General features: G+C 53.3%; 5 protein-coding genes across 5 annotated transcripts; 3 read left to right on the forward strand and 2 right to left on the reverse strand.

The window, feature by feature from the left end:
* Positions 1-950: 950 nt before the first annotated feature.
* Positions 951-2,782, forward strand: AYO21_11776 (hypothetical protein; the record flags this gene model as incomplete). Its single annotated transcript, XM_022661659.1, has 5 exons — positions 951-1,289; positions 1,708-1,849; positions 1,940-2,347; positions 2,503-2,584; positions 2,740-2,782. The coding sequence occupies 5 exons, from the start codon at positions 951-953 to the stop codon at positions 2,780-2,782; spliced, it is 1,014 nt and encodes a 337-aa protein (XP_022506034.1).
* A 928-nt stretch (positions 2,783-3,710) lies between these two features.
* On the forward strand, positions 3,711-6,118 carry AYO21_11777 (hypothetical protein; the record flags this gene model as incomplete). The annotated part of the gene is made up of 6 exons (XM_022661660.1): positions 3,711-3,996; positions 4,112-4,809; positions 4,897-5,062; positions 5,116-5,239; positions 5,363-5,684; positions 5,795-6,118. The coding sequence occupies 6 exons, from the start codon at positions 3,711-3,713 to the stop codon at positions 6,116-6,118; spliced, it is 1,920 nt and encodes a 639-aa protein (XP_022506035.1).
* A 370-nt stretch (positions 6,119-6,488) lies between these two features.
* AYO21_11778 (hypothetical protein) lies at positions 6,489-8,450 on the reverse strand (the record flags this gene model as incomplete). Its single annotated transcript, XM_022661661.1, has 1 exon — positions 6,489-8,450. The coding sequence occupies one exon, from the start codon at positions 8,448-8,450 to the stop codon at positions 6,489-6,491; it is 1,962 nt and encodes a 653-aa protein (XP_022506036.1).
* A 1,062-nt stretch (positions 8,451-9,512) lies between these two features.
* On the forward strand, positions 9,513-10,562 carry AYO21_11779 (hypothetical protein; the record flags this gene model as incomplete). Its single annotated transcript, XM_022661662.1, has 1 exon — positions 9,513-10,562. One exon carries the CDS (start codon positions 9,513-9,515, stop codon positions 10,560-10,562), a length of 1,050 nt encoding a protein of 349 aa, XP_022506037.1.
* An 807-nt stretch (positions 10,563-11,369) lies between these two features.
* On the reverse strand, positions 11,370-13,223 carry AYO21_11780 (hypothetical protein; the record flags this gene model as incomplete). Its single annotated transcript, XM_022661663.1, has 1 exon — positions 11,370-13,223. One exon carries the CDS (start codon positions 13,221-13,223, stop codon positions 11,370-11,372), a length of 1,854 nt encoding a protein of 617 aa, XP_022506038.1.
* Positions 13,224-16,792: the final 3,569 nt, after the last annotated feature.

Below are 16,792 nucleotides of genomic sequence, written 5' to 3' on the forward strand. Positions count from 1 at the left end.
CAAAAGCCTCATTTGCAACGACGGAACTCCTATGCAAAGGACGGTATTTCAATTCCCAGATAAACCTTTTATACCCTACCGACACAGACATCTAACCGTCAACTGCCAACCTTTCAGGCGCCATCATCGGAAAAGATGCCCTGCATACTCGGAGAAGGCCCTAGTTTACGAGCTGACCGATTCCTTGGTTGTCGTTCCCGCGTTCTGGAAAAAATCACATCAATCTGGAGCGGGGAGGGTCTTGCCGATCCTGAAGGAATGCGAGGGATACACCACAAAACAAACTGCTGCAATCGGTAAAGAAGGCAGGAAGAGCACAACGTATCTAGGCACGAGGGCCTGAAATCCTAAACGAGCAGTTCTCGTTTACTAAGCACCACCGGCATGGCCCCGCGTGCGCTTCGTGGCCGTTGATGCCGTCATTTTGCAACATGGTGCCGACAAAGCAGGATGGATAGGAAGTGAATTTAGTCGTGGGGTAACAAAAGCTCGTTTGGTCTCACCAGTAACCTGGAACGCATCAAAACATTCGGGACGAGGTCGAATTCGCCGGAGCTCAAAACGACAGAAATGCCCGTGATGCCCTAACAGATGTTGCCGAGAGCTCCCTGACTACCCCGTCGAGCCCCGCGGAGGGAAAGTCCCATGTCCATGTTTTGGGACTTCCCCTGGATGAGCTGAGCACAAAATCGCATTGCGCGGAATTCACCTTGATATGCAAATGGAAGCTTACTCGTGTATTATGTATCCAGCCGGGGGTTCCGGAGCACTTGAAAGAATACTAAATCTCGGCTCCGCTGAACAGACAACCCATTTTGATCCTGACTTAGTCGACTGCTTTGCAAGAAATCAACAAACCGACGAGTAGGACTACTGGGTGATAATAACAACTTGTCATCAATAACAGAAACTAGCAGAGAAAAGACAAGGAGAAACGAAGTACAGTTGCCATGTTCGGGCAGAACCAACCGCGGTCTCACCATCCTCATCTGGCCTTATCCAAGACCGAATCCCGGAAACAGATACCACAGGAAAACTGTGTTTACATGGCCATTGCTCTGATGGGCGGTCTGATGCTGATCACGAAACCGGCGCTGGTTGTCCTGGCATTGCTCCTCGTCGGCTACGGTCGGTTGTATCATGTCGAGCGACATGAGAAGTCTGCGCGGCCCTGGTCGCGCGAGCATCGTTCCGAGCCTTACTCTCTGCACTTGGGGCCTGGCCGGGAAGGGCCCGAGCAGATGCGCGCAAGTTTGCACGATCTCACCAAGGGGCTGAGTCTTCCGAAAGTGAGGAGCGAAAGGGACAAGAAACTGCATCTCCGTCATTGAGCTGGTTCGTCGTGCGGCAAGTGGCCTGTCCATATGTACCGTGTCTGCTCTAGGAGCTCTGGATGAAACCAGAAACTGGACACCGGTGACACTTGTGCCGGGCGAGCAGATTTCGCCGATATTGGGCGGCCCAAGATACATGCTCACCATGCAGAGGGTGACCAATCATAGGACAATGAAACTTGCTCACAGGTGAAGAAGGGCACTATGCTGGCTGGCTTGCATTGGAAGATGGTATCTCTCTTATACGGATCGTTTTCTTAAGACCATCCAAAAGGAGTTGTTACTTGACGAGAACTCGATTCTCTTTGACGGTTCACATTGTTTCACTCTACGTTGTGAGGACCAGCACACAACGCAATCACTCACCAGACAGTCTGCAAATGTCTACAATGTCCACGTCCATGACCTCTACCTCTACCTCTATGTCGATGTCTTCAGCCTCCGCATCACCATCCGGCGGAATGAGCATGGGAGACAGCTCTTGCAAGATCTCCATGACTTGGAACTGGTATACAGTCGGAGCCTGTGAGCCAAGCCCGACCTTTATCTCTCCTCTCAATACTGGCGCTGTACTGAATATATCGGTCTTTTGTTCTTGTGCTTAGGCTTCATCTCCAAGTCATGGCAGGTCAGCTCGGACGGTATCTTTGCCCTCTCCTGCATCGGCGTCATTCTGCTCGTCATCTCCCTCGAGTTCCTACGCCGCGTTCAGCGCGAGTACGACAGCTGGATCCGCCGTAAGGACCAGAAGGCCTTCGCCCTGGCTGCCGCTGCTCGAAATCGCGACAACGCGGCGTGTGCTTCATACGAGCAGGAAGCGGAGCCTGGAAGGAAGACAGCCACGAACACGAGCATGAGTCCGCCACTCCCGGAACGACCTCTCCTTCGTCGTCCGCAACGATCGGTGGTCGATCGAATGACCCTCCTCCAACGCCAGTGCATCCGCTCGCTCATCCACATGGTGCAGTTTGGAGTCGCGTACTTTATCATGCTGCTGGCCATGTATTATAACGGTACATCTTTCCTATTCGTTTGATCTTCCTCTTGTTGTCTCCACCCCGTAGAAATAGAGTATCTCACCCTGTCCGCTGCCCGAATATTGGACATACAACCAATGGCCGCGCAACCCAGGACGGAATAACTGCTGACACCCTGGTGCTGCTTATAGGGTACATCATCATCTGCATCGTCACGGGCGGCTTTCTCGGCTGCTTCATCTTCAGCTGGGACCAGCTCTTGATCGACTCAAAGTCAGTACTGTCCGCCACGTTATTCTTTCTTCCTTTCCCCTCGCCCGTTATCCCATCCCATTTCCTATTCCTCTTTCCACCGTCCCTCGTCTTCTATTATGCGTTCAGCAGAGACTGGCTGAATGACTGACATTGGACACACTTCCTGGACATAGAGACAAGCCCGAGCCCACCGATGTTACTGGTTGTTGCGGCTAGAAGGGGTTGGATGGAATGGATATCATATGGTTGCGTCCAAGGGTTCAAGCTATGATCGTTGATGCATTCATACATCAGGTGGGAAAGAGAGCAATGAGGGATGTGAATTTCTCCAAGACTAGCCCTTGCCTTGCCATCCATGACTCGAGGAGCCGATCTTATTGTTCATTCCCTCCTGCTCTGCTGGTGGGCGCTATAGGCATCGAGTATTGAGCTCTAATATCTCCGTGGCCCGTTATAGGGGCAACGAAAATAAAGTCTATCGTCTTTTGATCAGTTCGTTATTCTACTACTAGCGTTGACAATACTTTTAGTGCGCGCCTCGATAGTTGGCGCGAGGCTTAGTTTTGTTGTAACTTGTCCGTCGAGGCTGTGCAGGCAACGACATGGAGTCGAGACCGTGGTGGACTAAGTCTATCATGCATCTCACCCTGCGCCGCGGGTCCTTTCCCCCATCTGTTCAATCTTTTCCTGCATCTTTCATACCTAATTCGAGGACTTCCGTGTAGTCATATTCGGCGAGGTTGTGTGTAGCTCCAGCCGACCAGACGGCGTTTCTTTTCCCATACCGAGTACACAACATGACGCCGTGCGCTCACACCTTCGAGGCTAGTCGCGTGAGATCAGGAGATAGTTCGAACAGGTCCCTTGACTCCGCGTGTCCATGTCAGATGTTGGAGTTCTCATGGTCTCTCAATTTGTGTGTAGCGCGCGATTGTGTTGCCTCGGCAGTTGAGAGCCGCATTGCCGGGCGGCGGCGGCGGCGTTTTCGTTTTCGGCTCGGCGCTTTTCGAAGAGGCTTTAAAGAGGTCTTGGGGAGGGAAGACGGGGGACGGTACGATACGATACTCCATACGAGTACTTCCGGAGGGTTATCCATCGTGTTGAAAAGCTTCGTTGGGACGACCAAAAGAAAAGAAAAAGAACAATGGCCGCCACCACCACGCCCAGCACGAGTCCCCTCTCCAACTTCCTCTGGGGAGAGGAGAGGCTCAAGCGCCGCTGCGAGATCCTGGTGGCCGTTACCCAGAACCCGATCTTCACGCAACCCCGGAACACGCATGGGCTGTCGAGGAAGGATCTGTGGACGCTGCGCCTCCAGCAGAGCGTGGAGCTGCTCGACCTCAAGTTCAAGCTCGGCTGGTCGAATCAGCAGTTTGTCGATGCGACCAAGATCGCGGGGGATCTGCTGTCCATTGGGGTGAATTACCGCAGTAAGTCAGTCTCTACAGGAAAAAGGGCATAGAGAGCTGTAAGGGACAGCGAGAGGGGGAGAAAGGGAGAGAGAGAGAGAGAAAAGTTAATACTAACACAATGGCCATCTGGCAGTCTTCCTCCGAAACCTCGAGGCACAGATGAGCCCCGAGCAGAAAGCATATTGGCTCCCCAAGGCTCAGCGGTATGAGATCAGTGGTTGCTACGCGCAGACGGAGCTGGGCCACGGGAGCAATGTCCGGGGCATCGAGACGACAGCGACCTTTGACCCGACGACGGACGAGATTGTGGTCAACTCGCCCACGCTGTCGAGCCACAAGTACTGGATCGGGTCGCTGGGGATCCTGGCCACGCACGCCCTCGTCATCGCGAGGCTGATCGTTCGCGGACGCGACCTGGGAAACCACGTCTTCCTTGTCCAGGTGCGCGACCTCGACACCCACGACCTCATGCCCAACGTGCGCATCTACGAGCAGGGCGAAAAGGGCATGGGCACCTTCGCCTCGATGGACAACGGCGTCATGGCCTTCACCAACTGCCGCATCCCCCGCGCCAACATGCTGGCCGGCATGGTCTCGCTGGACGCCGACGGCACGTACCACGCGGCCAAGAACTCGAAGCACTCCTACACCTCCATGGTCATCATTCGAGGCCTCATGTCCGAGGAGCTGGGCACCGAGGTGGCCAAGGCGGCCATCATCGCCTTGAAATATGCCCAGTTCCGTCGGCAGTTCAACCCCAAGGACGGGCAGGAGAGGAGGGTGATTGAGTATGCTAGCGTGCAGAATCGATTGTTTCCCGCGTTGGCACGGGTGAGTTCTACCATAACGAGATGGTTGCCCTTTGCCTGGACCTTTACTATCTATTCATTCGTTGCTGACCCCTGTGGACGCCTCTAGTCTGTGGCTATGATGCTGCTTGGCCGCGAGATGAGGGCCCGCATCGACAACATCGTCAACGAGAGTCTTGAGGATCTGCACCTGCAGACCGTTGGGGCAAAGATCTGGGCCAGTGAGCACGGCGTCCGCGATGTCGAGGTTGCCCGTCTCACCTGCGGTGGACACGGTAAGTAGACACCGTTCCCGGATGAACCAAAAGTGCTGAGAGACTGGCATCAGGAAATATGGCCAGCACGGGACTCGGTCCTCTCTACGCACAGCTCTCTCCGTCGAGGACATATGAAGGCGAGACCTACGTCCTCTCGCAACAGATTGGGAATGCCGTCGTGAAACACTGGAAAAAGTATTGACCACCGATCTCCATCCCCTGTCCCCCTATTCTTTCTCCCGAGTCGAGAATGATTGAACTTGTCTTTGTTCTCCCAACCACTGACTTCTTTTTTTCTCTTTTCTTTCTGAGCCACAGTAAATCCGAACAGTCCATCACCGCCCTCTCGTACCTAGCCCGTCTCAGAGACAACAGCCGCATGTCGCAGCGGTTGCGAGTCGCCAGCGCCGACGGCTGGTTCAACCGGGATGTGCAAGAGGACTGCCTCGAGCACAGGGCGGCGGTCCTCGCGCAACGGCATCTCGCCGACGTCGCGGCCGGCAAGGACACCAGCTACGACGTTTTCGAGCTGACCATGGCGCACGCCGACCTCACTTACTGGCGAGGCTTGCAGACGCAGGTCAAGCAGACGGCCGGCGGCCGGAGTGACAGGGAAACCATGGAGGCGTTGGCGAACGTGGTAAGTCTTTTCTCTCCCAGAGGGCCACAGGTGTCTCCAACCCGCTGCCAAAAGTCTGAACTACCTATCTAACCATGACCGCCTCCCCGTGTGTCTCTGGGCGACAATAGTTCTCCTTCACGACCATGCTCGAAGGCCTCTCCGCCTTCGCCGGCTCCCCGTACCTCACGACTGACGACGTCTCCTCCCTCCGCGCCGCGCACACCACGGCCATCGCCCGCTTCGCTAGTGGCGGCTACGCCGACGCCCTCGTCGCCGCCTTCGGCTTCACCGAGTTCGAGCTCAACAGCGTCTTCGCCCGCGCCTCCGAGACGCCCTACGAGGGCCTGCTCGACGTCGCCCGCCGCAGCGACTTGACAGATAACACGTTCGTCCGGCCCACGCTGCTCAAGGCCCGGAGTCTGTGGAAGAAGTATGAGAGGGCGAAATTATAGGGTTTTCCTCCCCTCCACTTTCGAGGCGGGTGTTCATGTATCCCACATACATGCATCGATATTTTCATACATTCATATACTCGTGTATACTCGTATGTGGATGGAGATGGAGATGTCTACTCGCATACATACATGCATACATACATACTTGAATATGCGTGTGGATAGGAGACATCATCATCGTTGGGTGTAAGGTGGTTCGGAAAACAAAAGAGAGATTGATGAATCGATTATAGAGAGATTTTCTTTCGTTGATTGATTTCTTGTTGGATCTCCCGTACCAAAGGTCTCGAGCATATACATATACATATACATACTCTACTTGAGCATGTATATTCACGCATACACATATTTACGTGTATGCTGTGTGTCAGCATAGGTTCACTAATCTGCTCCGGCTCTCCCTCGCCATCCACCGCCCACTGGCCAGCACGGGATCGACATAGGCATGTCCCACCAGCTTGTACATGTCTTGACCACGCGCGGCGGACAGCTCGGGAGATTTGCGCAGTACCGCCTGGAGCGTGCACCCTTCCAGATGCCAGACCGTGTCGTCGGGTTCCGCGTCGCGGTGCGCCCAGCCCAGAAGCGCTTGGTCTTGGATGAACATGAGGCGCACGTGTTCGTCGAGAATCGACGACATCGACCGCAGCATGGAGTAGAGCGGGTGCTCCCCCCTGCGGCTGATCGTGTTGTCCTCGCTCAAGCTGAAGAACTCCCTCCACTCCGGCAAGACCTTGGATGCTGGACTCAGCCCTCCGCCGCGACGGGATATGAAGGCGTATTCGTCGGAGCTCGGCGCCAAAGTGACCTCAAACCTCCACAGGAGGTCCCTGTGGCGTTCCAGCCATTGTTTGACTTGGAGGTAGCCCCTGTCCTGGAAGACGTGGTCAGGCAGTGAGAAGAGCAGCGAGAAGAAAGCCGAGGATGGTTGCAGACCAAAGGTCTGGTTGTGGCAGATCAGCAGCAGTCGGCGGAATGCTTTCCCAATATCAGGGTCGGTGATGTCTGACGTCGAGAAGCGGTCGCTGAACCTGGAAGAAAAAACAGCTTCGTCCACCAACGTGCCCAGAGCTGAGATTCGGCCAATGCACGTCCCTTTCAACGTGAGTGTGTCACCGCTGACGTGAAAGAGATCTGGTATGACTTCGTTCATGTTGGGCGATTCTTGGCCAAAAGCCCTCCGTCTCTCCCACCCGAGATTGACGTCTCTGCCGCATATGTACGGAATGAGATTCGTATCTGACTGGTGCGGTCGAAAATGGAAATAATCGGGACACCATGAAGGCAGTTCTCCCTGTCGAGGATCCACACTCCGGAGAAATATGATGTCTGCAGAACTATACCAATTGATGTGATTGGAAGTCATCTCCAAGCACAGCTCGTGCTCTGAAACCGCTTGGGAGTAATTGGGCTCTTGGACGAAATCCGCCCAGTCTGACGCAAGACCCAGGAGTCCATAGACCTTGTCTCTCAAGACGCTCGTCTCGGACATACTCGTCATTGCCAGAATGTCCATCAATCGTGGCTTTTGCTGAGCTCGACAAGCATTCCGAACAGATAACACTTCCTGAGCAAGGCCAGAAGATTCCTCGTCTTCCCTCGAAAACCGACTCCTCTCCCGTATTAGTATTTCCATTGATCGTAGGTCAAAAATGTAGGACCCCCAGAATATCTTTGCTCTTTTTGCTGCGGCTACCTCTTGGATAATCCATACTCGATGCCAATATCGTTGCGACAACAGTCGTTCAAGGGCTTCCAAGTTGGAACCGGGGTTGCCATTATGATGTTGTTTATTGACTGGTTTCTCCACATCGGCTGTCGCTCTGAGAAGTTCTCGCATTTCTTCCTCCGGTCCTGTATCCGCACCAAGCCAGATGACGACCAATCTTGCCATTCTGTAGATGGCGAACATCCTGACTATCTCTCGACTTTTCTCAATGGTGTCTCGTTGGTTGATACAGATTGCATCAACCCAGACGGTGGAGATTTCGTTTTGCTTCAGTTTGCGAAGCGCATCTGCAAGGTTTGGGGAAACACCATACCTTTGATCGTTGACCACGATGCTGACTCTGTCATGAGCGGCATCCTGTCCCCAAGAGTACGACAAAGCAACATAGTTCGGTCTCTGGCTCAGTTTCACGTGGAAAAGATCAAAGTGAAGGGTGTCGCTGTCAGAACCTTCGTCGTCCGAGAATCTGAGCAGCCGTATTTGACCTTCCGCTAGAGGCTCATAAGGCAAGGCTGCACCCAGTGTTGGAGAAACCGATTCGCTGGGAAATGTTGGGGTTCCGGTCTTCTGTTGCAACGTGGACGAATGAAGAGGGTTCATGATATGTGAGCGGAGCATCAAAAAGGAGAAGCCGCTTGATAGCAAAGCAAGAAGAAACAAGGAGCTCGAGAAAGAGACTCGACAAGTCTGAAGCAGGAGAATGCTCGAAAAGATGAGTGCTAGATACAGTCCGATCGTTTCGCTTCTGCGGATGTGTTGGCGAGATCCATGTGTCCATAACAGAAAACATTGTGTGATTACCAACCCTACCGTGCTACCGGCAGCCAGTAATGGGGGAATCATCCCATTCCCTCCGCGTTGAGAGTTGCCTCGAATGGGGCGGGAATATTGCAATAATCAATTGGAAGCCACCAAGATCTCCCCAGGTCAGATTGGCCCCAAAATGCCATTGATGCTCGCTAACGGAGAAGGCCTTAAAGTCGACAGCGAGGAGGAGAAGGCCTGGGTAGCCCTATCTGCGCATTTTCTTGGGTGTCGTGACATGTGGTTGACAATGTAAAAATGAAGCCGTGGGAGACAAAATTAGATGGCGGCGTTTGACGGATTCAATGCTCCGCTGTAGAATTGTTACGGTGGAGTGTTGCGTCCCCTAAATCCTGCCCCGCCAGTCCGCCCACGCCCAAGCCATTGCTGGTATCCCTGCGTCTTCCTTGTGCTAGGATCAACTGCTTCACAAGTCTTTTCGTCAATCGAGATGTGAAAACGTGCCTGCAGCCTTTTACCAGAAGGAGCAAGGGTTTCCTAGGCCACGAGTCTCTAACCTCTCTTGGGAACATCAAGTGCTCCGAGTTCCTGGTTTTCCGTCCTTCGCGAAGACTCCGTCGAGTCGCAACACCGCACGGAACCAATCTCTGCCTTACAATATCACACGTGATAGGGCAAACCGGCATCCAACCGACCTTCCTACGGGTCCTCTCGTTCGAAAGCTTTCGAGGGAACATTCCATGCATCCACAATATACGATGAAGGAGCAGGGTAGGCCGCTGGTCTGTAGCTACAAAACCTAGACCGTGGAACATGCAATGACCAGATGCTTGTTCCATCTCAAGCTCATCAACCTCCAGATTTTATCCCGACAGTACCAGCTAATCTCAGTCAGATATGGTGTCCATGAAGAGCACGTCGTTGTCGCTGGTCTCTGGCGCATGCCTGGTAGCCACCGCTCTGGCGGCCAACCTCACCGTTTACCAGTCTAATGTCTCTTTCGTTCCAGTCCCACTCCCTGTACCGGGACCAGCTGCAAACTTCGAGGCAATCATCGAACAATTTACCACTCTCGGCCGCACTACTGTCTGGCGCTCGGTTAAAAACATCACCTTTCAAGGTGATACCGGCGAGCCTGAGGGTATGGTGGTCATCGACGAGGAGAGATTCATTACTGCCCGAGGAGACTGGACAGCCCCTACCACTTCATACAACGGCACCATCATAAATGGCACCGATCGTGCGCCAGGTGCCGGTTATGCGCATCTTGAGATCTACGATGGCCAGGGCAAACGCGTGGTCGACGCCACACTGACTCCTCCAGGGGATATTGAGTACCACATCGGAGGTATCGACTATGATGGGCAATTCATCTGGGCGACCCTGGCGCAGTATCGTCCAAATACCACTGCCACCATCATCGCCGTCGATCCCCTGACTTTGGAATACCAATCGTTGATCCACTACGCCGATCACCTGGGAGGCATCGTGCATGACACCAAACGACAGAGACTCAACACATTGAACTGGGGCGCACGCAATGCTTCAATCTGGAATCTAAACTCGACGTCCAACAATGCGTTCCCGACATTCTCGAAACCGGCATCTGTCGTCCGCAATCCCTCGTTCTTCGTCGACTACCAAGACTGCAAATTCTTGGGCCACTCCAAACACTACGACCAGCGCGCCGTCTTGATCTGCTCGGGTGTCGCCACCTTGGCCGGCAACATCACAATCGGGGGTCTCGCACTCGTTGATTTTGAGACCATGGTCCCGCTCTATGAGGTGCCATTGACTCTGACGTCGGTCCGGGGCACGCCCCTCACACAGAATCCGTTTGATGTGGCATACGTGAATGAGACTGTGAGGTTCTATTTCTTGCCCGACCAACACAATTCAACACTTTACATCTACGAGCCACTGAGGGATAGTCCGTACGAGTACTGAACCAGTCATTTCCGCGCGAGATCTAGACCAATTCAAAAGCTGTAGCTGGTGTGAGCGATGACGATGATGACGACAACAACGACGATGAGCACCCAGTTACGAGGAGTAGGACGGAGAAAGAGGACCCACAGTCATCAAGGATGAAGAGAGAGAAAGAGAAAAAAAATAACATATTCAACGTGCCCAACCCACCCCAGGTAGATGGATGCTGTATGTAGGAGGTAGACGTTTCCACATATAGCCTTGGTAGCAGTCCAGTCGAACAATATGTATATACATACCTAGTATCCAGGCAGATAATCAACACGCTGGAGAGGACATAATTGCCATGCCACTGTTCTCGGTGCGTTCCCTAGTCCCTAGATACCCTCTGCCCAAGATGTCTACAAGTAGGCTCGCAGGTTGGTACTAGGGAGAGAGACTCGAGTGATTGTGTCTATTCGGGGTACGATGTACGTCAAGAATTACTCGGTACATGGCATAACATCTATATATACGTAGTAGTAGTGGTAGGAATGTTTTCATCATGCTCAATTTTCACGCCTATACATTATAGATAGACTATTTCGTCTTTTCAGAATATATCTGGTGGGTATCATATTGAAAAAGCAATCTTGACACTCGGGGACTCGCCAATCCGAGTATATTTTTCAATACTCGAGAAACACGCCATGATGGCGGTTGTCTGGCACCAAAATGTCCACCAATAAACGCTCAAACTCCTCGCTAGTAAACCAGAGATATTTTCAAAATTTGCTGCCAGAGATTGATGATGATCAGAAGAAACCATCCGTGAGATTATGAATATCACATATTTTCCGTAAACCTTCCGGCACTGCGTCCGCTGCTTCTGCTTACTCGACTTCCGTCCTGACTAGCCAGGCTGCGACCAACGCCGTCTCGCAGCATTGGGGGCAGTGGAGGAGCATTCTCATCCATGCTCGGTGGCTGCTGGATGGGTAGTCGGATAGAGCTGGCAGCGGGACTGAGTGTCACTGGGGTGCGAGCAGGACTGGGCCGCATGATTGCAAACCCTTCAGGCCGGCTAGGCGTGTTTAAGGAGATCTGACTGTTATTGAGTGCTGATGGTGCGCGGGGCTCTGCAAAGTCTCTCGCACTTGACGCCGTTCCAGCAGGCGTCAAAGAATCTCCCGTCTTAGCAGGTGTGGTGACAGTCGTTGGCGACGAAGGTACTTGTGGTGGCGTTGGTGTCCCTTTCCCTCCATAGAAGCCGCGGTTGTCTTGATAAAATGAAGCCCCTGATAGACCTCTTTCCGGGATGCGCGGCATGTCCGAGGGTCCCACACCAGCGTCCTTCTCGAAAGCACCATAGTTCCCTCCATATGGGTCACCGCCGCTACTCAGTACAGGGGCGATCTTGCGGCCGGCGATACGTTGAAAGCCTCGCTCCGATTCTGGGACGCTGCTATCGGTGGTTCCAGTGGCGGTGGTGCCGAGAGTCTGACTGCTGCGAGGCCTGAGACGTTTTAAGCCGTGGGCCACAGCGACTGTAAGAGGCGTTGTTGAGGATCGCTGAGACATTGGGTATGCTTCAGCTCCGCCACCTCCGCCGCCGCCACTACCCGTCAGCTCACGAGCGGCAATTTGTTCTGGAAGTTGGCCTCGTGCCTTTAGTCGACGGCGATACCAGCGAAGGACAAAAAGAATGATGACTAGTGTGAGCGCAGCACCAGCCACGCCTCCAACAACGCCCCCCACCACTTGCTGTTGGGTCGGGGTCAAGCCAGGACTTCCTCCGCCTCCGCCGCGCCCTGACCCTGATCCGGCACTCGAGGTAGCTGCTGGATCGGTTGTAGCTGTGGGAGAGCCGGCACCGCTGCCGTCTGGGCCATTAGTGAAGTAAGAGGAGCTGCCAGAGTCCCCAGACAAACCAGATGACGTAGAGGTGTCGGACGATGGTGTAGGTGTTGAGGTGAGGTCACCAAAGAAAAAGGTCGCCGAGCTACTACTGCTGCTGGTCGCAGTGGTTCCTTCGTGAGTCCTTGTTGGGCTTCCATCAAAGAGTGTGTCCGAGGCTACGATGGTACCATTGATTACCGACAGCTCGAAGGTCGAAGTGGCTGTGACCGTGACTGTCCGCTCGCCTGTCGTATCAGATGTTATGGTGCCATTTGTGAGGCCAGTGCTTGAACTGCTCGTTGATGAGGTAATTGTTGATGTTATGGGAGGAGTTGTTTGGGATGAACTTGTTGAGCTTCCGTGGGTGCTGGTGGTATTGGAGATTCCAGGTATAGTTAAGGAGACAGCGGTGGTCAGCGTGCCGACTTCTGACAGGGAAACAACAGAATCGGTCGCTGCCACGGTCACCTCTGTGATTTTAGAGGTACTTGTGCCATCATTCACATTAACTTGCACGACGCTTGCTGTGACAGTAGCCTCGGGAGCTCTGGGCAACAAGTAGATTCCAGCGTTTCTGCGAGGTAGAACAGGCCGCGGAGCGTGTTGATAGCTGCCGAACACGTTTTGTCGTTGAAAATCAGATAAGCTAATAGTCCGTGTAGGCTGAACTGCATAGTCCGTATCATCACCTCGCATGCCCTGTTCAGAGGTAAACAGTCCTTCTGTCATTCTTGAGCCTGTATCTCGCGGGTTTCGGACGTCTGGGTTTGTAATCTTCAATCGCTTCGCAGGCCTCTCCATTGTATGTGTTTTTGTAGTGGACGCATGAAATGCATCCAGTCGGGTTCCCGCTGTTGCACGCCCGATAGGCACACTTTGGGGTTCCTCTACAGTACCGAGGATTGTAAATTATGAATAGCGATCGTCTCAAAGCCGATATCGAGAATGGTCTTTATCGTGGGAGGAGAGGATACCGTTTAGGTGTATAGAAATAGTGGTCGGATATGTCCAAGCGAGTGAATGTAATGAGCGGCAGCTGGCAATGAGCGCAGCAAGAGCGGAACGATGGCAAACTCCAGGTATCTGTTGAAAAGAGGGAGGTGTCAGAGAATGTGAGACACGGGGATGGGGAGGCGGAGAAGGCTATGCACCTCAGCAAGCTATTCCATGTCGTAGACGGGTATACGGCTGGTATATCCTCACAATGGCACCGCTGGTAGCTTCGATAGGAGGAATGCAGTCGACTGGGAGCCGCCGTAACGTGGTCTGAATTGATATCAAATGGATTGTCCTTGGCTGCGTTGCGAACGGAGTGGAAGCAAAGGCGGCTCTTTTTTTTCTTCCTGCGTCTGATCCCAGCACGAAGGAGCAAACAAGCAGGGATTATTAGTATAGTCAATGGCGACACAATTGACGTGGTTGATCTCGGTGAGCGAGTGTGAGGGCAGACAAACGCGCCTATATGATTGAAAGACTGCTGGAACAACGAGCGAGTGATCGACTGGGCGGAGGAGAAAGAGAGTGTGCGGTGATGGAACGGTGGTGAAGCAAGGGAGAAGGTGAGGGCAGGGGGGAAACAAGCACGAGAGTTGAGCTGGAGAGCTGAAGCGCAGTCTGGCAGTCTGGCAGTCAAAAAGTCATGCAAGTCTCAGAGAGGTCGAGGAATTGCTCCGTAAGGTCGACGCCCCAAAGTCCGTAGTGGGGACCTTAATTGGGCCTGGAAGACATATCCAGGTGTCTGAAGACAACTCCCAGCCGCCTACTGGGCTCGGTGGCCTATTGGCCTTTGCCTGGCTGGGATTTAGCTGGGTTGTTAGCACATGTCGGGGTGGGGTTAAGCGCATCGGTTCCTGCATCTGGCGTAAACCTTAGCCTTGGGGGCGCTTCTAGTGGGTGCCTAGTGTCCACCCCGGAGATGAGGAGCCCGTGGGAGCCTAAGCTACGGCAAATCATCAATCCACTCATTGAAATTTGGTCGTTGCAGTCCACCACATACACCAACAATCTTTTCCAGAGCGCTGATATTGTCCACACAACCTCCGATCTTATGTGCAGGGCCTTGTCCGAACGACCACGCCCTGTCGAATCATGTCTCTGCAGGCCTTTTACGAGGCTGGAGCCGGGAATGCTCAACAGCTCAGAGTCCCATCTATCCTTGGGTTGCCTGGATACCCTCCAGTTATGAGTGGATGGTGCTCTATGGGTCAGAGCCTCATCTCCAGTTCCCCATGTGCTTTTGATTTGCTAGCGGTATTTCTGGCCAGGATGACCTGGTCGCCTGCTGGTCTTAAGTGCGGCTACCGTTGCGCTACGCAAGGCCAGAAGATCACCTCGTCGGGCGCATCCCGTCAGTATCGGACACCAGCCACCTCAAACGGCATACCTACGAGCATCTACGAGTACGAGAGTGCCTGAGGTGATCTCATCGAGATGAGTGGCGCAAGAGATAGTACGAGGAGAAATGGTTGTCGTCACTACTGGTGGTGAGAGGATGAGGTCCACACCTTTCCTCAGGCGCCAGGACTGCGGCTTTGCGATGCTGCCTCGACAGCCAATGCGAGAAGAGAACCTTGACCGCTTGCGAGCATGTCTCGAGAAAGCTTGAAGAAGAACAGAAAGTCCGACATGTTATTCGGGAACTCGCCGCCTGGGGTACCAACTGCATAAGGAGTCATGACACTCGTCTGTCGCGAGTTCAATGCTCATGGACTCCATATCTCTTCATGATGCCTCTGGCTAACCACAAAGAGTGCGAGGGCTTGGCTGACAGAGAGCCGCCTACAAGTTTGTACTCATACCGACTACATACCGCATGTTCAACGTTAGCTGAAACTGCCAATCGGTCAATCTATCTTCGCCTCCTTTTCCGCTCCTGCTCGTTCCGCGCGGAGCTTGGCGATCAATATTCTCGTCGAACCGGGGTCATCTCTCGGGGTTGGCTCTGGTTGGTAAATCAGAGAGCACAGACATGGGTTCAGAAAGTCCACTTCACCCAGGGGAGCCTCTGCCCTGTCTGGGACAAAGTCCTTCGCCCTCTATTATCATTTCGCCTATTCGTCGACAGAGGAGAAATTGCTTTGACCCTTCCCAGGAAAAGCCACTTGCATATTGCTGTGGCTGAAAGTCAGCGCCCTGATCGCATCCGGCCAGCACCATACGCAGACCTGACCACCTGACGCTGGACAATACCAGGACCTCCGACTGTATCGCTGCCGTCACTTCCATTACACAGCTGAGATCCTGGTTGAAGCTGAACTTGCATGTCATGTGGGCTCCGTTAGTAGCCAGTCGAAAAATCTCCTGTTCCGTCTTGGATACGAAAGCAACAACCACTGGCTGAGATCCTTCGTCTGTCGAGAGTGTCAAACAATGCCTTGGGATCCACAAGGACATTGATCTATGAAGCAACCTTTGGTCACCGGACCTGCAACCACCCTCCTCATGCCCGGCTTCCTCGTTTACCTGTATTAACATGCTCAATGCAGCTCGGAATGGCTAGGATTGCAGGAGGCCTCAGCAACACCAGGACGTGACGGCTGGCCAGAGTCCGAGCCACTGCTTGTGTTCTTTCAGCGGACTCCGTACTCAGGACAGTCCCAATGAGTTGGCCTACATCGTGAACTTGGTCTCACTCGTACGCTTGAAGGCAGGATACTGTGTCTACTTGCCTACAGTGGTCCAGAGGGAGTCAGTTTGCTTGTGGAATTATGGCCGCTGTGGTACTAAGAAAGCTCTTCTCTTCGCTGGCAAACAACAACGCAGAGATTGGGTAGGTAGCTCTCTACTTAAGAGCTTACAGGTAAGTGATGCGGTCGTCGAGCACAATGCTCAGCTTATGCAGGCTTGTTGTTTTCCGCTATCCTCTTCCATTGTGAATACCCTCCCGGGGAGCTTTGACGAGAGCAGTGTGTGCCAACAGTGACATTACGTATACTCTAGCCACCCGGAGCTAGTCGACTGTGTTGAGTACTGCAGCAATTGTTGGGCGAATAAAGTCCTTAGAGAGAGATCTAGCGAGATCATTTTCCAGCTCGCTACTAGTCAGCTACAAGGAACTTCAACAGGCATTCCTCTCTTTTCACCTCGCAGACGAAGATCTCAGGGATCGATCAGAGATAGAGCAGTCGTGGCCTTGACGCCATGGTCGATGACCACCTCGAGACCACATTGCAAACGTGATCATTTGTCGAGAGCGTAGGACAGAGCGTCACTTTCGATTCCACACGAACAAGCGGGCCGTTGGAGAATATATTATATACTAGGAGACAAATCTCCATCCCCCAAACCCCAATATCAAATCCCCATGGTGTTAGCGCCGAACATGGAGCCAACAGAAGAGAAGCCTATGCTACCCAACCTCGCGTGAGGAG

The sequence above is a fragment of the Fonsecaea monophora genome, assembly GCF_001642475.1.
Source record: "Fonsecaea monophora strain CBS 269.37 chromosome Unknown Scaff182, whole genome shotgun sequence".
Taxonomy (NCBI): domain Eukaryota; kingdom Fungi; phylum Ascomycota; class Eurotiomycetes; order Chaetothyriales; family Herpotrichiellaceae; genus Fonsecaea; species Fonsecaea monophora.